At 41.4% G+C, this 26916-nt stretch overlaps 1 protein-coding gene across 3 annotated transcripts in view; it reads left to right on the forward strand.

The window, feature by feature from the left end:
- Positions 1–26916, forward strand: part of LINS1 (lines homolog 1) — a 41427-nt gene that overhangs the window by 7676 nt on the left and 6835 nt on the right. For 2 of the 3 annotated variants that reach the window (XM_045296515.1, XM_045296514.1), the window contains exons 2-6: positions 17739–17847; positions 18781–19283; positions 19393–19482; positions 24524–24665; positions 25969–26559. In XM_045296515.1, coding sequence (XP_045152450.1) covers positions 18885–19283; positions 19393–19482; positions 24524–24665; positions 25969–26559 — 1222 coding nt within the window. In that variant the 5' untranslated portion in view covers positions 17739–17847; positions 18781–18884. The remainder of the gene's footprint in view (positions 1–17738; positions 17848–18780; positions 19284–19392; positions 19483–24523; positions 24666–25968; positions 26560–26916) is intronic. The other variant, XM_004709847.2, reaches the window with a different exon arrangement.

Consider the following 26916-nt stretch of genomic DNA (forward strand, 5'->3'; position numbering starts at 1 on the left):
ACAGCACCAAAGTGGCACATAGAACATGGCGACAACGGCAGCAGCACCAACAAGCTAACAAGCAAAAAAGCCACTGACATACAAACTTTAAAAGAAGAGAAAAATGGGAAAAAACAAAGCAAATGGGGATAAAAAGCCTGTTAGTAGTTCAAGGTCTGTTTGTTGACCTTTAGGAGTGTTTTCCGGACGAGTCTAATGGGGTGCCATGTCCTGACCCCAAAGTCCATCGTTTGTACTCCCTCGGGACCTCCTTGCTCTGCCTCCCTGCTGCTCCATTGCATGCCCCCAGTGTTTTGCCTCAGTGTGGTGGGGTCAGCTCAGTCACACATCCCACACTGTGTCTGGTGCTGTCCCGTGCAGGGCCATGGGTCAGTGCAGGATGTCGCATCTCGCCACGGGGGCAGCTCTATGGTCCTCTCTGTACATTGGGCCCTCCGAGCTGGGCTATTGTCCTCTGAGCTTGGTGGGCCCAGGTGTGCTCCGCTCCGTTCTGCCTCCTTCCTTTGTTTCAGCTTCCTTCTGGGTGTGGTGTGGTAGGTTAGTTCCTTTCTCACACCAGATGATCTATTTCCATTTTCTGTGGTGTTCCCTTTCATGGCGGGGGTCGCGCTAATTCTGGTTAGGGTCGGAGTATGGTCCAGTCTCTTTGTGGATTTCTCCGTGCGTTATGTTGCCCTCCTAGTTTAGAGTGTCTTGATAGGGTCTGTATGCATGTTCCAGTTCTGTTGGGACACAACTAATATGCTCCCCCTGGGTGGGTTAGTGCCCTGTTCCCCCCTTGCCATCAGCTCAGTTTCTCCCACCCTGCTTCTCCCTCCCCTTGCCTCCCTTCCCCTTCTTTATGTTGGACTCATGTACCTCCCTAGGTGTGGCCTGCCCTCCCTCCAACTGTTTGTGCTTCCACCCAATTATTGTGAGATAGGTGTTTACTCTTCCATTCCTGGCGTGCTGATTGTACTCACCTCAGGGGACTCATATTATACCTGTCCTTTTGAGTTTGGCTTACTTCACTTAGCATGATTCCTTCCAGCTCTTCCCACGAGGTGAGGTGTTTCATGTGATCATCCGGGCTTTTCAGTGCTGCATAGTACTCCATTGTGTGTATGTGCCAGAGTTAACTAATCCACTCATCTATTGATGGAAACTTGGGCTGTTTCCAAGTCTTTGCGATTGTGAATTGTGCCGCAATAAACATTGGAGCGCAGATGACTGGTCGTGTTTTATTTGTTACTTCCACAGGATATATGCCCAGTAGAGGGATGGTTGGGTCATAGGGTAGATCAATTCCATTTTCTTTAGGTATCTCCAGATTGCTTTTCACGGTGGCTGTACAAATCTACACGACTGCCAGCAGTGGAGGAGGGATTTGGGCTAGCCTCAGGGGTGTTAGGTGGTATCTCATGGCTGTTTTGATTTGCATTTCTCTTATGGCTAATGACCTGGAACACTTTCTCATATGCTTATTGGCCATCAGAGTCTCCTCCCTAGTGAAGGCTCTTTTCAGTTCTTTTGCCCACTTCCTTAGTGGGTTAACTGTTTTCCTCTTTTTGCAGATTATGATGGTGTTGTAGATTTTAGTAATGAGCCTTTCTTTGTCCGATGTGTCATTACTAAAAATCCTTTCCCAGTCTGTGGGTTGTCTTGTCACCCTCTTGATGAAGTCTTTCGAGGTGCACAGGAGCTTTATTCTTATTAAATCCCGTTTGTTGATTTCCAGTTCACCTGCATGTGTACCCTTCCCTATTGCAGTGAGCCTATGAGTTCCCTGGGCCAGTGCTCTGAGGTTAGTCCCAATTCCCTCCTTGATGGTCCTGATGGCTTGGGGTTTAATTTCTAGGTCTGTGACCCACTTTGAGCTTATTCTTGTGCATGGGGTGAGGTAAACGTCTTGTTTCATCTTTCTGCATGTGGATATCCATTGTTTCCAGCACCACTTGTTAAAAAGGACATCCGCTTCCCACTTGATGGTTTGGGGACCCTTGTCGAAGATCAGTTGTCTATATGCTGATGGTTTTATTCCTGGGCTTTTTATTCTTTTCCACTGGTCTGAGTGACTGTCGTTGTGCCAGTACCACGCTGTTTTGACTACTGTAGCTGTGTAATAGGCATTAAAATCTGGTAAGGCGAGTCCTCCAACTGTGTCCTTCTTCTTGAGGAGTTCTATGCTAATTCTGGGTTTCTTCCCTCTCCATATGAAATTGGTGGTCAGTTTTTCCAATTCTTTGAAGAAGGTATATGATATTTGAATTGGTATAGCATTGAACTTGTAAAGTGCTTTAGGTAGGATTGTCATCTTTACTATGTTAAGCCTTCCAGTCCACGAGCAGGGGATGTTCTTGCATTTGTGGAGGTCGCTTTTGGTTTCCTGTAGTAGAGTCTTATAGTTTTCCTTGTATAGGTCATTAGTACTTTTTGTTAAATATATTCCTGTGTATTTCAGTTTGTTCTCAGCTACTGTTAATGGTACTTCCTTCTTGATCCTCCCTTCCATGGTCCTATCCGATGTATATAGAAAACCTACCGACTTATGTTTATTGATCTTGTATCCTGCCACTCTTCCATATTCCTCTATTGCTGTAAGTACTCCAGCTGTGGAGCTTTTGGGGTTTTCAATGTATAGGATCATGTCCTCTGCAAATAACGATAGTTTCACCTCCTCCTCTCCCATTTGGATCCCTTTGATGTCTCTCCGCTGTCTTATGTTGTTAGCCAGAACCTCCAAAACAATATCGAATAGAAGTGGGGACAGGGGGCATCCTAGTCTTGTACCCTTTTTCAGTGGGTTTGTCTTGTCTTTTCTCCATTGACTATGATGTTGGCCTTTCATAGATAGCTTGTATCAGCTTGAGGAACCTACCTTCCAATCCTATCTTCATGAGTGTCTTGATTAGGAATGGGTGTTAGATATTGTCAAATGCTTTTTCTGCATCTATGGATATTATCATATGGTTTTTATCCTTTTTCTTAAAGATGTGGTGTATAATATTGATGGATTTTCGGATGTTAAACCATCCCTGCATCCCTGGGATGAATCCTACCTGGTCGTGGTGGATGATATGTTTTATATACTTTTGTATTCTATTGGCCAATATTTTGTTAAGGATTTTTACATCTATGTTCATTAGAGATATTGGTCTGTAATTCTCTATACCTGTGGGGTCTTTGCCCTGTTTGGGTATCAAAGTAATGCTGGCTTTGTAAAATGAGTTTGGCAGTTTGCCATCCTCTTCTATGTTATGGAATACTTTGTGGAGGATCAGTGTCAACTCTTCCCTGAATGCTTGGTAGAATTCTGCTATGAGGCCATTTGGCCCTGGGGATTTTTTTGTTGGTAGATTTTTAATTACTCTCTCTATTTCTTCTTTCGCTATGGGTTTGTTGAGGTTTTTTATCTCTGTCTGAGTTAATCTAGGGAGAGATTGTTTTTCCAAATATTTATCCATGTCTTCCATGTTTCTGTATTCATTAGAATACAGACCTTCTTAGTATTTTGTGATTATCTTTTTAATCTCATTGGGGTCTGTTGTTATTGCCCCTGTTTAATCCCTGCTACATAATTCTTTTGAGAAATCAGAGCTTAGCCCTATTGGTTCCTCTCTATAGGTAACTTTTCATTGTACCAAGCTCTTCTTAGGGTTCTTTCCTTATATTCAGATTTAGAAAGTTTGATGATGATGTTTTGCTGATTTTCTTTCAGGGTCTATCCAGTTTGGGGTTCATTCAGCTTCTTGAATGCAAAGCTTCTACTCTTTCATAATGTTAGGGAACTCTATGATTTTTGTTGCTTCTTGTTCCTAAATTCTAATCACATATAAATTATTACATTTTGATTGTGTCTCACATAACTTTTAGGCTTTCCATTGTTCCTCTAGTGTGCTAATATTGAGAGATTTGGGGCTCACTGATTGCACCTTCCATTGATTCAGTTCTACATCTTTGCTCTTTCTATTATTACAGAATACTATCTATTTCTGAAATCCTAGTATTAATGGATTTCTACTTGTTTAATATGGTTCTAATTTTTTTCATTTACTCTGTCAATGTATATTTGTAGTGTTTTCCTGAATTCTTCTCAAGTTTTTTCTGCCTTGCTTTCATCATTTTTCTCTTAATCTTTTGAAGGAGTCTACATACCATTCTTTTAAATTCCTTATCCAGCATTTCTAAAGCCTTTTCTCAGGCATCTGGTTCTGTACATTAGTCTTTTGTTTGAGCCATTCTGTCTTATTTCTCTGTCTGAGCTGAACATGTTAGTTGACTCCAAGACATTTGTATTTAATTGATGAGTTTATGTTTGTGAGACCTTAGTCACTCACCCCCTGCCTCTGGTGGGTGTAATAGAGAATGTGTGTGCATAGTATTCTGTTTGCTTTTTGTGTAGCACAGCGGAGGACCAGTTTAAGTGATATTTTCAACTATCTGTGGACGGTGATCATGTGATACAGGACTCGGTAGTGGCCCTCACCTACTAGCATGAATGCAGGAGGGGGACAGATATGGCAGAGCCATTGGGCATGGATGCTATCATTGGGTGGGACAAGAACAACAACAAAATAATATAATTAAAAATAAGCGAGGGACTTCAAGCAAGCAACAGCAAGAAAAACTACTAACAACAACAAAAAAGGAAAGTAAAAACAAAGAATAAAAATAGAATATCAATTACAGTTCTCAGTTCTCTACCAGACTCTCTACAGACATTTATTTCACTGCAGGCTTCTTTGGCCAGCACAAATATTTTAAAAGGTAGTTTAATAAGAAAAGTTTTGTGCTTGTTCACAGCAGTCCATTTTCTCTATGAAATACTGACTTGCTTGTTTATTTACCAGTATTGACTTTAGTTTGTAAGCAAAAATGTTTGGGATATAGGAAATCCACCTTTTTGTAAGCCCAAAGTAATCAATTAGTGGCAATTTTAAGTGGCTCAACCTAATAAATATTATTTTTGTTGTAAAATTTAAGGACTTGTGGTTTATAGAAATATTATGGAAGTATGTTCTGCTATAGCATTGAAATAAAAATAATTGCATTTGAGTAGAAAATAAACAATTTTATAGATATTATCTAAACAGTGTTGAAATGGCATAGTTTCATTGGGAGGAAATGTTATTATAACTCAGATAAAAATAAAATAATTACAATACACTTTAGACTGATTGTGAAAACTAATTTCTAATATGTGAATGATAAAATACACTAGAGAGTTGAGAACTTTTTGTTAGGTTATTGCTGTAGGGAGACTATTAATGGGGAACCCTGAAGAAAACATGAGGATGTATAAAATGACAGTTCTTGAAGGAGAGTGGTAAACATGGATATTATTTCAGACTATGGTAGCACCGTTTGGTTCTTTTCAGCTAGCCTTTTCTCAGATACTCATTTGTTGAAGAATATTATTCCTTGGGGCCAAAAAACCAGCTACCATTATCATCAAGCACTTTGCTCAAAGACCCTGTAGAAGAATCCTGTTTAAGGAGAGTTGGGAGGAAGAATATAGAACAATAATGAACTCTATATTTGCTAGAGTCATGGAGATTAGAGAATTCCTGAAACTATTGTCCTGAGATCATCTTCAAACCTTAAATCAGAAATATCCCACAAGGTCTCCATAAACTAGTAAAAAATAGTCGGCCTGGAATCTAATGTTCTTTTGAAAGGTATATAGAATCAAGTTGGCATCAGCAACTTGAAAGATTAGGTAGGTCAGTGAGTTTATGGGAAGGAGGTTGAGAATGGTTGCACAACTTGAAAAATGTAATCACTGTCACTAGATGGTACATATAGAGAATTCATGCTATATATTCCGCTATGTATATTGTTGTTAGATGTCATCAGGTTGCGTCTGATTCATAGTGACTCTATGTGCCACACAGAAACACTGCCCAGGCCTGCACCTTCCCCACAATTGTTCTTGTTGCAGCCAGTGTTCAGGGCGTTCCTCTTTTTCACTACCCTCTACTTAATGGAGCATGAGGTCCTCCTCCAGGGAATAGTCTCTCCTGACAACATGTCCAAAGTATGTGAGATGAAGTCTTCCCATCCTTGCCTTCAAGGAACATTCTGCGGGACTTCTTTTGGCATTCTAGGGTGCTTTCAACCTTCTTTGTCTGCACCATAATTCAAATGCATTGATTCTTCTTCAGTTGTCCTTATTCACTGCCCAACTTTCACATGTACATGTGCATCCACTTGTATAGCCACCACTTGTCTGTTAATTTATCATGCGTTGCTTTTGTGTCCCTGTGCTGGAAGCAGTGTCACAGATGTTACAAATACCAACAGGATCACCCAAAATGAAGATAAGTGGCTGCTAGAAGCCACACAGGGCTTATGGGTGCAGCAGATTTACAGTTGGCTGATGATTCAAATAGAACCTTTTCCTAGGTATATCCCAGAAACAGCAAGAAGCTCGTGGTATTTTCTGTGTGGTGGATCTGATTGTGTATTGCTTGTAGGTAGAAGCCCCCAGGACGTGTCAATCGCCTGGTCATGCCCTTCCTCATATGTGGCACAGTTTTTTTTGTTTCTACTGAGCATGTAAGACACTCAGGAGGACTCAGCACGCTGTAAGACCACTCTTTTTTTTTTAATCATTTGATTGTGAGCTCATACAACTCTTATCACAATCCATACATACATCCATTGTGTCCAGCACATTTGTACATTTGCTGCCATCATCATTCTCAAAACATTTTCATTCTATTTGAGCCCTTGATATCAGCTCCTCAAATTTTCCCCACCCCCTCCCTCACAAACCCTTGACACTTTATAAATTATTATTTTTTTGTCATGTCTTAACACTGACCTACGTCTCCCTTCACCCACTTTTACGTTGTCTTTTCCCCAGAGTGGGGGTTATATGTAGATATTTGTGATTGGTTCCTTTGTACCCCACCTTCTCTCCACTCTTCCGGTATCCCCACTCTCATCACTGGTCCTGAGGGGTTCATCTGTCCTGGATTCCCTGTTTCCAGTTCCTATCTGTACCAGTGTACAGAATTGGGATCATGATAAGGGGGGATTTCACAGGGGAAGCATTAAAGAATAAGAGGAAAGTTGTAGTATTTCATTGTTGCTACACTGGGCCCTGACTAGCTCATCTCCTCTCCAAGACCCTTCTGTAAAGGGATGTCCAGTTGCCTACAGTTGGGTTTTGGGTCCCCACTCTGTGCTTCCCATCATTCACAATGATATGATTTTTTTTTGGTCTTTGATGTCTGATACCTGATCCCATCGAAACCTTGTGATCACACAGACTGGTGTGCTTCTTCCTTGTGGGCTTTGTTGCTTTTCAGCTACATGGCTGCTCGTTTATCTTCAAGCCTTTAAGATCCCAGATGCTATATCTCTTTTTTTTTTAATCATTTTATTGGGGGCTCATACTATTCTTATCACAATCCATACATACATCCATTGTATCAAGCACATTTGTACATTTGTTGCCATCATCATTCTCAAAACATTTGCTTTCTACTTGAGCCCTTAATATCATATATATATGTATCTCAGTGGACTCATGTTATACTTGTCCTTTTGTGCTTGGTTTACTTCACTTAGCATAATTTCCTCCAATTCTTCCCATGTGGTGATATGCTTCATGTGTACATCATTGCTTTTTAGCAATGCATAGTACTCCATTGTATGTATGTACCACAGGTTTTTAATCCATTTGTCTGTTGATGGAAATTTGGGTTGTTACCAACTCCTTGAATTTGTGAACTGTGCCGCAATGAACATTGGAGCACAGATGTCTGGTCGTAGTTTGTTTCTTGCCTCTTCTGGGTATATGCCCAGTAGGGGGAGCCATCTGACCTGGGAGATTTTTTTGTTGGTAATCCCATGATAACCTTGTCTATTTCTTCCGTTGCTATGGGTCTTTCGAGTTTTAACATCCATCTGGCATATTCTAGGGAGGGATTGTGTTTCCAGATATTTGTCCATGTCTTCCAAATTGTTGAATTCGCTAGAGTACAGACCTTCATAGCACTGTGTAATTATCCTTTTGATTTCATTAGGGTCCGTTGTAATGTCCCCTTGTTTCATCCCTCATCCTTGAAATTGTCATTTGTTCCTTCCTTTCTTTGGTTAGGTTTGCCAGAGGTCTATAAATTCTGTTAATTCTTTTAAAGAACCAACTTTTAGCTGCATTATTTTTTCCCATAGTTTTCTTGTTTTCCCTCTCCTGTATCTCAGCTCTGAGTTTTATTATATCTATCCTCTTGCTATTGGTAGGGTTGTTCTGTTGACTCTGCTCTAATTGGTGTACGTTTTGTGCCAACACATCATCCACGAGTCTCTTCTTTTTTCATGTGTGCATTTATTGCTATCAGCCTTCCTCTGATAAATGCCTTTGCTGTATCCCAGCGGTTTTGGTATGTCGTCTTTTCGTTCTAATTGGTTTCTGGAAACTTCCTGATTTCATCTCTGATCTGGGTCAATACCAACACCTTTTGCAATAGAGAATTGTTCATCCTTCAATTGTTTGCCCTTGTTTTCTTCACCATCCTTCTGTTAATTTCCAGCCTTATGGCACAGTGATTAGAGAGAGACGTCTGTATATTCTTTATGTGCTTAAATTTTCTCAAGTTTGACTTGTGTCCCAGCATGTGGCCTATTTTTGAATGTGTGCCATGGGGGCTTGAAAAGAATGTGGTTTATTTTGCATGTGGGTGGAAAGCTCTGAAAATATCTATCAAGTCAAGTCGTCCAGTTGTGCTGTTTAGATCTGTAGCCTCCTTGTTGAGTTCCTTTCCCAATGATCTGCCTTTTTCAGAGTGGTATATTAACGTCACCAGCTATAATTGTTGTGCCTGTGATTTCTCTTTTGATCTTTAGAGTGTTTGATTTACAAATTGCACAGGCCTTTCATTGGACACATATATATTTATTATGCTCACTGGTTTTTGGTCTACTGTTCCCTTGAGCATTATATCGTGCCCCTCCTTGTCTTTTGTTATGGCCTGTATCTTGAGGTCAGTTTTGTCAGATATTAAGATCGCTACTCCTGCTTTTTTTGCATTGCCATTTGCTTGGTATATTTTTCTCCAGCCTTTAATTCTCTCATGTAATGATGGTCGGGTTGTTGTGGGCCCACGAGGGCATCGCTTCACTGGCTGATTTATAAGTAGGCCTCACAGTGCTTGGAGCACCTCGGGTGGCCTGTGGTGTTTCCCTCTTCAACTAGAGTGTCGAGGAGGGCATGTGGGTATATTCTCCTTGTTGTAGAGCTCTGTAGCAGGCAGGGGGAATTACCTGAGACAGAGAGATCACCTTGGAGGTTAGGTGGATGCTCCCGCAGTAGTATGGAGCCCCTCCAGTGGTGGGCAGGCATTTCCCCCAGTCACCTTTAGGACCTCCGGGTTTAGGCTGGAGATCCCCCCACTGTTTGAAGGAGAGAACTCCCTGCTGCTTCGTGTATGGAAGAGGACTGGCGTGACGTAAAACAATAGAAAAATGAGAACTGAATCTGCTGAGACTATGGCAGGAAATAAAGAAGAGCTAGAAGAACAGGTTGAAAGATGAACAAAAAAAGAAAAAGAAGAAAAAAGAAAGTGGAGAGATAGCTGAACCCCATGCTGTGCTGTGTGTAGCACTGTCTCGTGCTGTGGGCAGCACTGTCTTAGGAGGCAGGCTGTAGCTCTCCCCATCAGGCGGGCAGAGTTGCCCTAGGCAGAGGGTAAGGGTCTGGAAACCAGCAGTGGCATATGGAAGGAAAGAGAGGGAGAGGAGAGAATCATAAAAGCTGAGAGAAAATAAAAATAAAATAAAAAAATAAAATAAAATAAAAAATAAAATAAAATAAAAAAAAGAAGAAAAGAGAACAAAGAAAGAAGGGGGGAAACTGTGCTCAATAAGATTGGCTGTGGTGGTAAAGAGGGAAGAAAGGGAGAAGAGGAAATAGAGAATACAGAGATAGCGGATCCCTGGTTGCTTGATTGTGGGGCCAGAGGGGTTTAAACCCTGCTCCATAATCACAGGTTGGTGTGCCCTTTTAATGCAGGGACCCTGTTGTGCTGGGCGGAATTGCCCTAGTTAGCGAGATCACATTAGACGGCTGATGGAGGTTTTCTCAGCGCAGCGTGCTATAGATGGCTGTCACAGCTGCCTTGTGTGTTGTACAGCACTCCCACGGAGGGCAGGCTGAAGCTCCCCCTTTATTTGGGTTGATTTGCCCTAGATGGAGAGTCGTGACCTGGAAGCCAGTAGTGACGTATGATAGGAAAGAGAGGGAGAAAAGAGAAAGAGGGAAAAAGAAGAGAGAGAAAACCCCAACACAAACCCGAGTTCATTGAGACCAACTGTTGGGAAAGATAGAAGGGCGAGTGAGTCAAGAAAGAAGAAATAGAGTGGTAACTAAGGAGATAACTGAGACTTGATCTCCTTTCTGTGGGGCTGGAGGAGTTCCAACTCTTCCTCAAGGTAGCGGGGTACTGAGGTAGGATTCCACTGATGTAGGGTGGGATTAGTCTCAAAGGCGTGAGGGCTGGGGTGTTCCCACAGCCCTGTGTAACCACAGGACAGGCAGGACCTCCCTAGCTGTGTGTAGAATCACTGAGAGGGAAGCGGGGCTGGTTTTTTTTTTTTATCATTTTATTAGGGGCTCATACAACTCTTATCACAATCCATATGTACATCAATTGTGTAAAGCACATTTTACATTCATTGCCCTCATCATTCTCAAAACATTTGCTCTCCACTTAAGCCCCTGGCATCGGCTCCTCATTTTTCCCCTCTCTCCCCACTCCCCCCTTCCTCATATCTTGCACTGTCCAACATCTCCCTTAACCCACTTTTCTGTTGTCTGTCCCCCAGGGAGGAGGTTATATTGTAGATCTTCATAATCGGTTCCCCCTTTCCAACCCAACCTCCCTTCATCCTCCCAGTATCGCCACTCACACCACTGGTTCTGAAGGGATCATCCGCCTTGGATTCCCTGTGTTTCCAGTTCCTATCTGTACCAGTGTAAATCCTCTGTTCTAGCCAGATTTGTAAGGTAAAATTGGGATCATGAGAGTGGGGGTGGGGGTGGGGGGAAAGCCTTTAGGAACTAGAGGAAAGTTGTAATTTTCATTGTTGCTACATCGCACCCTGAGTGGCTCGTCTCCTCCCCAAGACCCTTCTGTAAGGGGATGTCCAGTGGACTACAAATGGGCTTTGGGTCTCCACCCTGCACTCCCCCCTCCCCCCCCATTCACAATGATATGATTTTTTTGTTCTGATGATGCCTGATACCTGATCTCTTCGGTACCTCGTGATCGCACAGGCTTGTGTGCTTCTTCCATGTGGGCTTTGTTGCTTCAGAGCTAGATGGCCGCTTGGTTACCTTCAAACCTTTAAGACCCCAGACACTAACCGGGCACCATCAGCTTTCTTCACCCCATTTGCTTATGCACCCATCTGTCTTCAGTGATCATATCATGGAGGTGAGCACACAATGATATGATTTTTTGTTCTTTGATGCCTGATAACTGATCCCTTCGGCACCTCATGATCACGCAGGCTGGTGTGCTTCCATGTGGGCTTTGTTGCTTCTGAGGTAGATGGCCGCTTGTTTACCTTCAAGTCTTTAAGACCCCAGATGCTATATCTTTTGATAGCCTGGCACCATCAGCTTTCTTTACCACTTTTACTTATTCACCCGCGTTGTCTTCAGCAATTGTGTCGGGAAGATGAGCATCATTGAATGCCAGTTTAATAGAACAAAGTATTCTTGCATTGAGGGAGTTCTTGAGTGGAGGCCCAATGTGCTTCTGCTACCTTAATATTAAACCTATAAATATATTCGCATAGATCTATTTCCCCATCCTCGTATATAAGTATATTTACATATGCACATGCCTTTATTTAGACCTCTAAATATGCCTTTTGCCTCCTAGCTCTTTTCTCTATTTTCTTTTACCTTCCTCTTGTCCCACTATCATGCTCAGTCTTCATTTGGGTTTCAGTAATTCCTCTTGGTTACATTACCCTTGATCACGCCCTGCCAGGCCTCCTACACCCTCCTCACCACCAATTTGGATCACTTTTTGTTCCCTTGTCCTTGGGTTTGCTAACACCAGTACCTTTCCCCCCACCTCCTCCTCTTCCATGTCCTCCCAGAACTGTTGGTCCTGTTGTTTTCTCCACTAGATTGTTCATCTAGCCTGTCCTATTTAAACAGACCTGCGGAGATAATAACATGCACAAAAACAAGATGGAGCAAAACCAAGCAACAATATACAACAAAACAACAACAAACCAATGACAAAAAACCCCCCAAAAACCAACAAGAAAGAAAAGCTTGTAGTTACTTCAAGAACTGTTTGTTGGTCTTTCAGGGTGTTTTCCAGTCCAGTCTGTTGGGGCACCAAGCCCTGGCCACTAAGTCCACCTTTTGCATTCCTTGGGGACCTCGCAGCTCCATCCCTTGCTGTTCTGTTGCACCCCCTTAGTGTTGTGCCTCGATATGGGGGTATCAGATTGGGCGCAATTCCCACACTGTCTCCAGTGGAAGCTGGGCTTATTGTCCTATCTAGACTGCTGGTGCCCCACTAGATCAGAGGATTTTATATTTTTCCCCCTGGCCAGGTAGAAAAGATTCAAATTGCATTATCTCCCTCCCTCTGGGCTCCAGCTCTGTGCTCTGTTAGAAACTTATACTTGCTTCAGCAGCTCTTTGCTATGCAAAAACCCTCTAGGCCTCTAGCTAAGTTCTGGCATTCCTTAGCATTCGCTTCTTCTTGTGTTGATTTATGTTAAGCCCCCCACCCTCTGTGTGCTCCTTGGAGCTGAGCACTAAGGCTGGCTTTTGAGTTTTTACCAATAATATATATTTCACTCTTTTTTATATTATGCCTGTGAGGTGCTCTGATTTGGGGGTCCTCACGCTGATCCCCAGAGGGGAAGACCCAGCTTATCAGAGGGGTTGTTTCCTTCTCAGCCAGTTGGAACTGAATTTGCCCCCTGGACTCTGACTATCTGCCTATTTTCTCCCACACCACGATCTGCCTCATGTAAAATTCTGCTTTTTCTTCTACCCCAAATTATGGCTACCCACCACCCCCACTCTCCAAGCTGTGAGCTCTGGTGTGGGGTTTTCCTCCTGTCCAGGATTATGTCCCCTTTAGGGCGTCAGCCTGGAGAATTTGCTACTGGTGCCAAGGGCGAGAGGAGCTTTTCAGCTAGAGCCCGTCAGCCCAGCTCACCAAACCTCGAGCGATTTAGAGCATTCTTGGTTCACTTTGTGAGTGGAAATGACACACCAAAAAGGAGTTCAGGAGAGACCCTAGTACCTTAATTCTAATTTCAGAACTCCACCTCCAAGTTTCCTTCATCTTACCTCCGAGTTTTCTGGTCTGGCAGCAGGAGTTCCTGACGGGTGAGTCTTAACTAGTCGCCATTTTCCTCTACTCGCTGCTGTATGTTTTGATAGCCGGCCACCATCAGTTTTCTTCACCACTTTTGCTTATGCACCCGCTTTAAGACCAACCTTAATATGCATCACTAGAAGAGGTTTTTTTTTATAGTTGAAGGGCAAGATCCTTTTAAGACCCCTACATATCTTGTGGTTTTAAACTTTGAAAATGTTTAGATTCCTAGACCAGAGCAAAGAACTGCCTCTAGACTCATGAGTTCAGGGCTGGCCCCAAAACTCATACACGAGTTCTTTTCCTTTGTCTCTGCTTCAGTTCTCCCAGCCTTCCAGGATAAAGAAGGAAAGGGAAAGAGGGCGGGTGGAAAGGAGAGAGAGAGAGAGAGACCCCAAAAGCAAAGGGAAAGCCCCCACAGGGAGTGAACTCACTGTGCTTCCGCATCTGCTGCATCTGAAGTGGTGAGTTAAGAAACCAAAAGTTTTTTAGCAGAGGAAGCCCAGATATGAGAATTCTCCCTCCCTGGCTCTTGTTATCCTCGCAAGACAGAAATCAGGCGAGGGACAGAAGGCACAATGAAGCAAAAATTTTCATGGGAAAAGAATACACGTAGTGTACCAGTGGGCACATCAGCTAGTCTGAAGATGCCACCTGCGGGGAGAATTGGAGGTTTTAGACGCTCAGTTTCAGGTTTTCATATCTCCCATCTCCAGAAATTAGATAAACACGGAGTTCCCAGACTTCCCATTTTGAGTCTTTTCCCAGAACTATTGAGGCACCTTTGTTCTATTGGGTAGGAAATTTATTACTAATTACCTTCACTCTTCCTGTCCAGGGGTAAGAGGGTTTAGGGATGGGGAACAGGCTTTTATCCTAACAAGGTGCATCTGACTCAAGCCAAGATATGTTCAGTCACCTCATAATGCATAATAAAGTTGAACGGTGAGTCAGGAAGACTGAAAAGTTGGTGCTTTGAATTGTGGTGTTGGCCGATATTAGAGGCTACACCATGGACTACCAGATGAATGAATAAAATCTGTTCTGCAGGAAATACAAGCAGAGTGCTCCTTAGTGGCAATGATGGAATGGCAAGACTCCATACTTAGTATGGGCATATTATCAGAAGGGTCTACTAATTCCTGGAGAAGGACATTAATTGCTTGGTAAAATAAAGGGTCAGCCAAAAAACAACAACGAAGACTCAGAATAAGAGCACACTAAATTAGGAATCCTGACATCAGAAGATGGCTATGTTAGGTCGAAGGTCTAAGGCTACAACTCCCATTTTGATTAAAAAGCAAACTGCATCAGGAATGTAGTCCTTCATTCTTGTAACTTTCCACTGAATTCTGAGAAAATCACTTGGTAAACATCTTCCGCAAGCAATGTAATTTTGCTTCCTTAAGAGTTTTGCTTGCTGCTTTGGAAGTCAGGTCCAAAACAATTCTCAAAACTCATGCTTACTAAAAATAAACTTTAATGTTGTACATATCCTCCCCGCAGTCATGCAAGGAGAGTCATTATTTTGAGGCCAGATGTACCCAATTTAATGGTTACGTTGTAAACTTTTTAGAAACATATAAGCTACCAATCAGGTATACCCTCATCCAGTTTTATAATTATTTCTTAAATGTCAACCAATCACTGAATCTTTAGTAAAGTTCCTTATACTGTATTATAAAACCTCCCTGAACATTTCCTCCTTAAATTACTTAATCTTCCTTTCTTTGTGATTCCCCATTTGCAAATTGCCTTGCCTCTCAATAAAAGTTCTTTACTTAAAACAAAAATCATTTTATTGGGGGCTCTTAAAGCTCTTATCACAATCCATACATACATCCATTGTGTCAAGCACATTTTCAAAACATTTTCTTTCCACTTGAGCCCTTGGTATCAGCTCATTTGCCCCCCTTCCCCAACCCTTCTTCCCTCATGAACCCTTGATAATTTATGAATTTTTTTTTTTCCATGTCTTACAATGACCACTGTCTCCCTTCACCCACTTTTCTGTTGTTCCTTTCCCTGGGAGGAGGTTATATGTTGATCATTGTGATGGTTCCCCCTTTCTCCCTCTACCTTCCCTTTACGCTCCTGGTATTGCTACTCTCATTATTGGTCCTGAGGGGTTTATCTGTCCTGAATTCCCTGTGTTGCGAGCTCTTATCTGTACCAGTGTACATGCTCTGGTCTAGTTGGATTTGTAAAGTAGAATTGGGGTCATGATAGTGGGGGCGGGAGTGGAAAAGAAGCATTATAGAACTAGAGGAAAGTTGTATGTTTCATTGGTGCTATACTGTACCCTGACTGGCTCTTCTCTTCCTTGTGACGCTTCTGTAAGGGGATGTCCAGTTGTCTACAAATGGGCTTTGGGGTCTGTGCTCTCCCCCTCATTCACATCAATATGACTTTTTGTTCAGGGTCTCTGATGTTTCATACCTGATCCCATTGACACCTCATGATCACACAGGCTGGTGTGCTTCTTCCATGTGGACTCTGTTACTTCTCAGCTAGTTGACCGCTTGTTTATATTAAAGCCTTTAAGACCCCAAATGCTATATCTTTTGATAGCGGAGCACCATCAGCTTTCTTCACCACATTTGCCTATGCGCCAATTTTTTCTTCGGTGATCATGTCAGGGAGTTAAACATCACAGAATGCCGGCTTATTAGAACAAAGTGTTCTTGCATTGACAGAGTACTTGAGTCGAGGCCCAATGTCCATCTGCTACCCTAATACTTAACATATAAATACATGTACATAGGTCTATTACCCTATCACTATATATAAATATATTTGCATGTGTATATGCATATATTTAGACCTCTATAAATGTCCTTTGCCTCCTAGTTCTTTCCTTTATTTTCTTTTACTTTCCGCTTGTCTGACTATCATGTTCGACCTTCATTCGGCTTTCAGTAATTCCTCTTGGCTACATTCCCCTTGATCAATCCTACTCCCTCCTTGCCATCGATTTTAGATCACTTGTTTGTTCCTCTTCCCCTGGGTTTGTTGGCACTCCCTTCCTTTCCCCTGCCCGCCCCCCATCTCCCATGTCCCCTGGAACTGTAGGTCACGTTGTTTTCTCTTCTGGATTGCTTATCTTACCTTTCTTATGTAGACAGACATTCAAAAACAATAATAAGCCCCCCCCAAAAACAAGAATAACAACAAAGAAAAGCATATAAATAGTTCTTGGTCTGTTTGTTGACCTTTATGAGTGTTTTCCAGTCAAGTCTGGTAGGGTACCATACCCTGGCCCCAAAGTCTATTTTTGGTATTCCTCGGGGACTTCATTTCTTTGCTTCCCTGGCTGCTTTGTTGCACACCCTTAGTGTTTCGCCCTTTTTATTTCCAAGCAGACATCTACAGTTTGGTTTATGATAGCTTAAACAAGACGGAGTGATATATTGGCTACAGCAGTGGACTTAAACAGCAATAATTGTGGGGATGGTGCAGGATAGGCATCATTTTGTTCTGTTGTACATAGAAACAGAAGGAGTTGGAACTGACTTGCTGGTAAGTAATAGCAACAAGAGAATCTCCTTTGTTAAAACAAGAGGTGATGAATTTTGTGTATGTGTAGGTACCCTTTTCCAGCAGGAAAAGACACATTTTCCTTAATTTGACTCAAGCTTTTAAAATTAATATTTGGTTGTATAGTAGAAAAATCATAAAATCTAAGTTAGATGTCACTAATTTTCCTCTTCAAAACTTCATCAGCTTGTCTTGGAGGTAGGGAAGCACGGGGAGTAATGAGCAGTTGAAATTCCTGAGAAACTAAAGAAGGGGAAGGAAGACACTAGTGAAGATTGAAGTTAAAAATCAAGGCTGTCAATGAGTTAAATTGTACAGATGAAGTGATCTCCTTCTGGTTTCTCTTTCTGCAATGTTATTGATGGGTTGCACCTAGAGAAAAGAAGCCTGAATTTTGGTAAAGGATAAACTTTTAAAAGGACAGAATCATGACCCATTCAAATGAACACATGTCAACGCTTTTATTTATCTACTTAATGAGCGACAGGATGGGCAGCTGGCATAGCCATTTCAAAGACGTAACAGAACCACTAGCATACAGGAAAAAAAGGAATGTTGCAAGTCATTTTACAAAAGGAGACAAAAGGCCTGGGCGCAGGAGGTACTCATTCATCAGACCATGTATCGGTATATTTATGGGTAGGGATTATTTGCGTTGTTCTTAGTTCTCCACAATTTCCAGAGATGTAAAGTAGCAGTAAGGCGAGGGAAAAGGAGATATCTGACCTGTGAGGTCAGATACCTTTAAGGCCCAAAGCCTTCAGCATTCTTTTAAAAGGGTATTAGTAGCCTCTTGATTATTCTGTACTGTGCTTCCTGTATATATTCATCATTCCTCTAATATTGATTTGGCAGATTGTCTTCACTTTTCTGTTTTAAAAACCGTGTCTGGTCCAAAATGTCCTTTCCCTTCTGCCAGCTTATGTGAGAAGACTCTACAACTACCTGAGTGTCTGAATTTGTAGTAAGTGCATTTTACACATCCATTTGGATTATTTCTATGTAATATCTTCTTGTGATATCATTTTTCGAGTTATAGGTGATGATTAAGAGTTCTTTTACTATGTAATTTTAAATTAGAAATTAATCAGTAATATATGTACATTTTGAAATGTATAGCTTTGGGCTCATTATAGTAACTTTAAGATTTATTCATAATCAGAGGTAGACAATAAAGACTAGGACAAGCACACTATAGACATCTAGTGGATTTCACTTGCCCATTGCCCTGACTCATGGTGACCTCATGTATAGTAAGACTGGACCATTTTTTTCCCATCAACTGATTTGGAACTAGATCACCAAGCCTTTCTTCCTAGTCTATTCATAATACTTTGGAACTCCATAGCCTCTCACAAGATAGGTGGTAACTGTACATAAGTTACTTTGGCTGAGAATTGCAGCCACACCTCCAGGCTGGCATTCTATTTTCCACTTTCCTCATCCATTGGCTAGAGGCCAGTAATACTGCCAAACATCCTTTTATGAACCGGGCAGGCCCTTTCCCCCAAGCAAGAATTACTGGGCCCAAAATGCTAATGCGAGGGTACTCAAAAAGTTCGTTGGAAATGGAATTGAAAGATAATGGTTTTATTCCCCACAAATTTTTTGAAGTTCCTACCTACTGCTATGGTTGAGAAACTCTTAGAATCCATGGAAAGATGTTAGAGGAAGGCTGAAGTGTCTGGTGTGAGAACATTAAAAATAGTTATATGCTTTTATAAGTCAGAAAGCATCCCACTTAAAAATCTTAAAAATAATTTTCTTGTTGACAGTGTTCTATTTTAGAAATTAAACAGTGAGCATTACTTGAGACAATGATAGAGTAGAAACAATCACTGTTCCTTTATAATTAATGAATAATAATTAAAATTTTTATGTCATTTTCCTGTTTTAGGTTTTACCAAAGAAACATCTTGGAGATTCATCTCATTCCCAAGATCATAGTATTTAGTATTTAGAGTTATCCTCCTTCTTCTAAGTTATATTTTGGAAATCAAAATGAAAACTTTCTGCAGAATTTTAGAACAACTATATAAGAAGATACTTCTTGGAGCTTCACTTGAAAATGACAGTCTTGATTACACCTTATATCTCAATCCAACCTTTCCAAATCAGGATTTCCCTACGGTGACCTCCCCAATGTGGTCAAATACTCATGTTGTCTGGAGCACTCAGAAGCCATGCTCTTTCAATTTGGCTCTCATTTCTGTAGCACCAGAGTGTTTGAAGAGACCCTCTTCTCTGAGTAGTGCCCGAGAAGTAATGCTGCTTCAATTAACAGTGATCAAAATGATGATAACCAGAATATTATGCATTAAAACTGAGTTGCATGTAAAGGAGCAATACAAAATAATTATAAAAAATCTTTTAGAATCATCTGACGTGGATTCTAAATTGGTAAGCCACTTGGGTTTTTTGGTTTTGGTTTTGGTTTTTAAGACTTCGACTTTTAAAATTAAAGTTTAAAACATTAACAATAATTATTAAGTACTTGATTTTTCTACAGATCTGTGTATTCCAAAATTCAGATAAACTCTTATCTCACATGGCTGCAGAGTGCCTTGCACTGCTTCTACATTTCCAACTACGTGAGAAGGTGAGCTAAACAACCACATTATATAATTATTTTCATTGTCATCTCCTTAAAATTGCTCATTGTCATTTGATTTTATACTTCAGCTCCTTGTATTAGAATATTTTGCTCACATAAATACATAAGTAAATTCCTACAAGTGAGAAAATGGAGTACATGATAATGGCTCTATCAAGAGCTATAGTTTAAGTACATTATAAATAGTTGTGTGAAGACGAATACAGCATCACGGTTACAGGAGGACGTATTAACAACCTGCAGATGACACAGCCTTGTTTGCTGGAAGCGAGGTGGGCTGAAAACACTGATGGAGATCACGGGTTACAGCCTTAATGTCAAGAAAATGAAAATCCTCACAATTAGACCAACATAAATCATTATAAACAGAAAGTTTTTAATTTGTCAAGGAGTTCAACTTGATTGGATTCATAAGCGATGTTCCTGGAAGCATCAGTAAGGAAATCAAGTGATACACTGCGCTGAGTAAAATCTGCTGTACAAGAACAGTTGGTTTAAGTGCTAAAAGCCAAGGATATCACTTTGAGGACGAAGGTGCGCCTGACCTACGCCATGTTATTTTCAGTCACCTTATATGCACGTGAAAGTTGGACATTGAATAAGGATGACCAGAGAAGAATCACATTTGAATTATGGTACTGGCAAAGAATATTGAAAGTACCATTATCTGCCAAAAGAACAAACAAATTTGCCTTTGACCAAGTACAATGAGAACGCGGTGCTCCCTAGAAATGAGTACTGGGAGACTCCATCGCAGGTACTTCGGAGAGCTGCGTCTCTGCAAAAGGATATCACGCTGGATCAAGTCAAAGGGCCAAGAAACAGGAGGACGAACTTTAGTGAAATGACTGTAGACAGTGACTTTAGCAATGGGGTCAAACCACTGTGGGGATGACTGATGGCTGGGCTATTTCTGTTCTTATAGGGTGTTTATGAAGTGGAACCTAACAACAGACTATGCATCTTATCCTTTCAACTATAATCATTTATTTCTTTTGTAAAATAATTTTTTCTGAGCATAAAAGATAATGTGCATGGTAAAATAGTTGCATTTTATTTTTTTACAAATCATTTTTGGGGGCTCTTACAACCCTTATCACAATCCATCCATCCATCCATTGTGTCAAACACCTGTGTACATCTTTTGCCATCATCATTTTCAAAACATTTTCTTTCTATTTGAGCCCTTGGTATCAGTTCATTTCCCCCCTTCCCCACCCTCCCTCCCTCATATCTTACACTGACCACTGTCTCCCTTCACCCGCTTTTTTGTTGTCTGTCCCCCTGGGAGGGGTCATATGTCGATTATTAATGTGATCAGTTCCTTCTTTCTCCCCCCCACTTTCCCCTTACCCTCCTGGTATCGCTACGCTCATTTTATTCCTGAGGGGTTTATCTGTCCTGGATTCCTTGTGTTTCCAGCTCTTATCTATACCGGTGTACATGTTCTGGTCTAGCTGGATTTGTAAGGTAGAACTGGGATCATGATGCGGAGTGGGGGTGGGGAACATTAAAAACTAGAGGAAAGTTGTATGTTTTGTCAGTGCTATACTACGCCTGGACTGCCTCCTCTCTTCCTTGTGACCCTTCTGTAAGGGGATGTCCAATTGTCTACAAATGGGCTTTGGTTCTCTACTCCGCCCTCCCCCTCATTCACATCCATATGATTTTTTGTTCTGGGTCTTTTATGCCTCATACCTGATCCCATTGACCCCTCAAGATCCCACAGGCTGGTGTGTTTCTTCCATGTAGGCTTTGTTGCTTCTCAGCTAGATGGCCGCTTGTTTATAAATACAAGTTTTAAAGAGCAGAATAGTTTTCTATTTTATAACTTACACACATTTTGTTTCATTGATTGCCTTATATCAAATGGCTGTTTATTTAAGGAATGCATACTCGCCTTATATTGTTTGCCATATACAACTGTCTGTGGTCTCTTTAATATGTTGAGAAGCACGGATGTTGCTTTGAGAACTAAGGTGTGCCTGACATAAGCCATAGTATTTTCAGTCGCCTCATATGCATGTGGAAGTTGGACAATAAATAAGGAAGACCAAAGAATAGATGTGTTTATATTAGGGTGCTGGCAAACAATATTGGAAGTACCTTGGACTGCCAAAAGAGCAAACAAATTTGTCCTGAAAGAAGTCCACCCAGAGTGTTCCTTAGAAGCAGGGGTGGCGAGACGTCGTCTCCCATACTTTGGATATAGCAGATAAGACTGGCCCCTGCAAAAGGACATCATCCTTGGTAAAGTAGGGGGCCAGCAAAAGAGAGGAAGATCCCTCAGGATGGATTGACAAATTGACTGCAGCAATGGGCTCAAATATAAAGAATTGTCAGGAAGGCACAGACTGGGTGTTGTTTCATGCTATTGGATATACTGTATGCCTTGTGTATAAGCCGAGTTCTTCAGCATACTTTTTAATGTATTTTTTGTGGTAAAATTAGGTGACTTGGCTGATATTCGTGTTGGCTTATACTCGAGTATATACGGTAGGTTCACTGTGAGTGGTAACCGACCAGATGGTACATAGCAACAGCATTGTTTGGTTGACATTTAGCCAAGGGGCTGAGTTCAGTTCCTGGCCTTTAGGTGACTATGGAATATGGCCTTTGGGGGTTTCACAGTTACTGTCTAACCACAGTTTCCTTTGCCATTTGGGTTTTGTTCCACATTTTTCTCCTACTCTTTTTAGACTCCTATTACAAACCCCTTTCAAACCCAGCAGCTCCTCCAAGGAACAAAGATGAAGCTGATCACTCCACTAAAAATTTACAGTCTTGGAAACCAGACGTAGGGTCACTATGAATTGGAGTTGACTCAATCGCAGTGAGGTTTGGTTTTATTGTGACCCCTTTCAGGGCTGTTTGCAGTGGTGGGCCAGCACTACCTCATTCTTGTAGTGTCAGGGTGTGTAGCTGTGTGGCTTACATGGTCCCTTAGTCCTTTGGGTTGATTTTTTTCCTTGAGTCTTTGATTTTCTTTATGCTTTCTTGTGGGTAGAGAGACCTTATATAGCCCCTCACCAGCTTTTAAGATCCCAGTCACTACACACCCCAGTAGACTTCCTTTGTGGACTGTGTTCTGCTAATTAACCTTGACATCCCAAGATTCATTCCCTCAAGGTGTTTGGTTATGGCTAGAAAGTTTCATGGTGGAACTCTCGGGCAAGTGCTAACCACAAGATCAGTGTTCAAAGACAGAATGATGAGGCGATCTGCTCCTTGAAAGGTTTACAGCCTAGGAGGGTTCTGTTACCTTCCAGCAACAATGGACGCCATCCGGCAGCCTGAGTCTCCATTGCAAGGCCCGGGGACTGGGCTGGGAACCCCTGCATTCTGACCTCGAAGTCCTGGGCAGCAGATGAAGAGAGTTTGTAACCATGCACCTTGAGGAGCCCAACCTATGGTGTGTAGGCTGGAACATTGGTGGGAACTGGAGTCGCCCACAGCCCAGCAAGACAGGAGCCCCTGCACAGTGTGTATTTGGGGGCTAGAGCTCATCCCAACAGACAAGGCAGTCTTGCCTATGGGCTTTGGTGGGTGGTCGGATTGGGACAAGCAGCTAAGCTTTTCTATAGCAGAGCCAGGAGCTTGGGGGGGTGGGGGGCACACTCAAGGAAAACTGTATCCTGCCCGTTGTGTCCTGAGTGGCTGGGAACTAGCCAAAATCAAGGATTGTTGATAGTAGAGAGCGCCAGGATTGCAGGTAGTGCAGGAGGGATCGATGTCCCTTGCTCAGTGGTGAAGTGTAGTGGTCTTTGATAAATGTGAACAGTTGCTGCTTCCAGCTGGTTGGGAGTAAAAACCACAACAAAAGAAAATACTAACTAAATAAATAAGGGAATAATAAAAGAAAAGGAAATGAAAACAAGGTAAAATAATAAAATTAGATGATGAAAAAGGAGTCGAAATTTTTTAAATAATTATGAAATAAAATGAGGGGGAGAAAAAGGAAAAGGAAACCAAGAAAAAATACAGGGAACAAAAAGGACCAAGGAGTCGAAACAGGGAAGCAGGGCACCTATATAGTGCTCTTCCTGGCCAGACTGGTAATGGGAGCCTAGCACCCTGGGCAGATTCGGTGGAAGCCACTGGGCTGTGGAGCACCTGGTTTGGACAAAGTTTCTACTAGCCAAAAACGGGCCCTGAGTCAAGTACCTGGTCCCAGAAGGATTTTCAGCTGGCCCAAAGGGCAGCTGGGGTCAAGATTCCTGATCCCAGAAGTGCCTGCGTGCCTGCCTGCCTAGAGGGCACCTGGGGTAGACTAGTCTCTGAAGGTGTTGCTGCCAGCCCATGGGACAGCTAGAGGCAGATTTGCCTGGTATGAGAAAGAGTTCCTGCAGCCCAGGGTGTAGGTGAAGGTAAGGTGCTTGTCTGGCACTGCTTGTCCTACTGGCCAGTAAAGAAGGCTAGCACTTGCCTCGAAATGCAGTAATGGCATGCACCCAGTGCCAGGTCCATAAGAACTGCTCGACCTTCCGTTGGAGCAGTAATGGGGAGAGAGGTAGGCCGGTGTCTGGCCATGTTCACTGGGAGGGTGTGCGGAACACCCTTTCTAGTCTAATCAGCAGCCGCCATTGTGCTCTCTTGTGCTGTCCTGGGCAGGCCACTGCCTGATCAGACTGCTGCTTGCAAAAGCTCAAAGTGGCTGTGCTCCATCAGGCCTGATGACAATTCTGTCTTCCTCCTTAATTACTGGGGTTTCTTTGTGCAACATCTAGTCCTGTTCAATCCACTTCTCAATCCTTTCCTCTTGTTTCTTTGTTGTAGAGGGTCTGAGTAGTCAGCCTGCCTAGTTTGCTATCTCACTGGAAGTCATGTTTTTTACATTTCTATGGCTTATTGAATTTATTTATAGGGTATTAGAATATTTTGCATCCTTTTTTAACAAAATAGCATTTTCAATAAATTGATATGCCATGTTGTATAGAGTAGTGCTATGTATACAAGCTAATTATTTGTAATTGAAAAGAAAAGATTGTATCCTAACGCTACCTTTATTTTTTGTTTTCCCACACAGATGACATTAAGCAGTTCCTGGATTACTTTTTGCCAAAAAACCCTTTCTGAATACATTGAGAGTGATAAGGTAGTATACTGCCTCCAGACTCTTATAATTGTAATAAAAGAAATCTTGAAAGATACATTTTCACAAAAAACAGGTAAATATTATTTGTTGTTCTATAAATGATAAATGCCATTATCTTGCTCCTAAGGAGCAATACTACATATATATATAGTATTATTCAGAACTTATTTTAAACATCTGACCCGTGTTACTGTGTGAAAACTAAAGACTTCCCTATAATTTTTTGATTGAGGATACCTACGAGGGTGCACATCACCTCAAAACAAAACAACAAAAAGATGGAAAATAGCTCCATTGGGCAGAGCTTTTGTACTATGCATTTTTCCCACTAGGTGAACATGGAGCAACTCAGTCTGAGTTAATGTAGCCAGTGGAGTCACAGTGAATTTTTTCATAAAGGTACTTTCACTTGAACTTTGTTTTTTGTGATGGCCAGTTTAAGAGAACAGTGTGCAACTCTGAAATTTTGTTTCCTGCTTGAGAAAAATGCCACAGAAACTGTTGTGATGTTGAACATAGCTTACAAGAACAGCACTATGGGGAAAATCTCTAGTGTACGAGTGATTTTCTCATATCAGAAAAGGTGAAATGTCGATTGATGACAAACCTCATTCTGGACTTCTGTCAACTTCCCAAAAGGATTAAAATGTTGAGTAGCATTGCATTTGGAGTTCGTTCCACCAGGTCAGACTGTTAATCAATCTTTCTATTTAGAGGTTCTGAAAAGATTGCTTAATAGCGACAAAAAGAGGCCTGCTTTGTGGCAGACAGAGGGGGACTGTTTTGCCACCACGACAATGCACCTGTTCACACAGCCATCTCAGTGCGCTAGTGTTTGGTAAAAAAACAGCTTGCCTCACACACCTGAATCACCTGACTTTGCACCATGTGACTTCTTTGTTTCCATGAATGAAGAGGGACATGAAAGGACAGCGATTTGATGAGGTAGCAAAGGTAAAGAAAAAAATGCGGGAGATGCTGTCAGCCATCCAAACATGAGTTTGAAAAATATTTCCAAGAATGGAATCACAGATTTGACCAATGTACTAAGTATAATGGAGAGTACTTTGAAAGTGATAAGGTTGTTTTGTTAAAAAAAAAAACAAGTACCTCATACCTTTTAAAGAAAATAATCTGAAGGGAAATTTTAAAGCTTTTCATTACTGTTATTCTTCACATAGTCTGGTGTCTATAATTACATCATTGACAATAATAGTGATTACTAGCTAAAACCTGTTCCTATTAAAGATAGTACAACTCTTTCATATTTAATATTTTATGTTTTTCATTTTTAATATTCCTAAAGACTTAATTATAAAAGCATGTATTAGAAGTCTTTATTTTCCCTGTGTTTATAACTATTTTTATAATTTCAGAAATTCTAAAGCAGTTCCTGGCTCCTTTTGATACTACTTTTGGAATGTTTTATTATTCCATATTTTCTCCGTGTTTTGAAAAATGCCAAGAGAGTTCTAAAATAATAAACAGCTTGATGTGTTTCCTGGAGTTTCTTGAACTTCTTGTATCCTCCAGAATCTACCTGCAGTTACATTTCACTTGCCAGAGGATTTTCTTTCTGAGCCCTTCTTGTGTGCTGGCTGTTCTTACCTGGCCCGCTCCAGCTTTTGTCAAAAGGAAGTTGATCATATTTATGAAAAAGTGCTTTCTCTGTAAAGTAGGTGAAGACCTCTTTCGTGGATGTGTTCCTGTACTCAGGCCACAAGATGAGCTTTTAGATATGGACATGTTGGCTCTAGCAAATGCTGTTTTGGATGCTGTGAAAATAGGGTGGTTGAGAACATTGCCTATTCTTGAAAAATCTTCCTGCTTTGGAGGCGACAACATTCAGCCAGGATGTGAAAGTAACCGTAGTCCAGATCATGTGATCCTTAGAGCAGCATCTTTAGTTTTAATTAAATCCTTGGAACTCAAGTTTCAAAGTTGTACTTCACTAAGTGAAATACAAGGTAATTATCTGAAATCCTTTTTTATGCAATTTGTAATTAGATAAGTAAAATCATAATCATTGAATCTCAGGAACCAGTTTATAGTCTACTACTTTGTTTAAGCTAGTTATTTTTAATTAACTTCAAAAAAGAGAGAGACCTAAAAGTACCCTAAGAAGCACAGTTTTTATGTGCTAAACTGAATTTGTGCAACATAATGAATAGCTTCAAAACAAAAAAACCAAACTTACTGCCATTAAGTCAATTCATAGTGAGCCTGGAGGACAGAGTAGAACTGCCCCTGTGAGTCTCCAAGGCTGTAAGTCTCTATGGGAGTCGAAAGCCTCATCTGTCTCCTGGAGAGCGGCTGGTGTTTCT

This window comes from Echinops telfairi, unplaced genomic scaffold, assembly GCF_000313985.2.
Source record: "Echinops telfairi isolate 266 unplaced genomic scaffold, ASM31398v2 ScPeMD7_7409;HRSCAF=8447, whole genome shotgun sequence".
Lineage (NCBI taxonomy): Eukaryota > Metazoa > Chordata > Mammalia > Afrosoricida > Tenrecidae > Echinops > Echinops telfairi.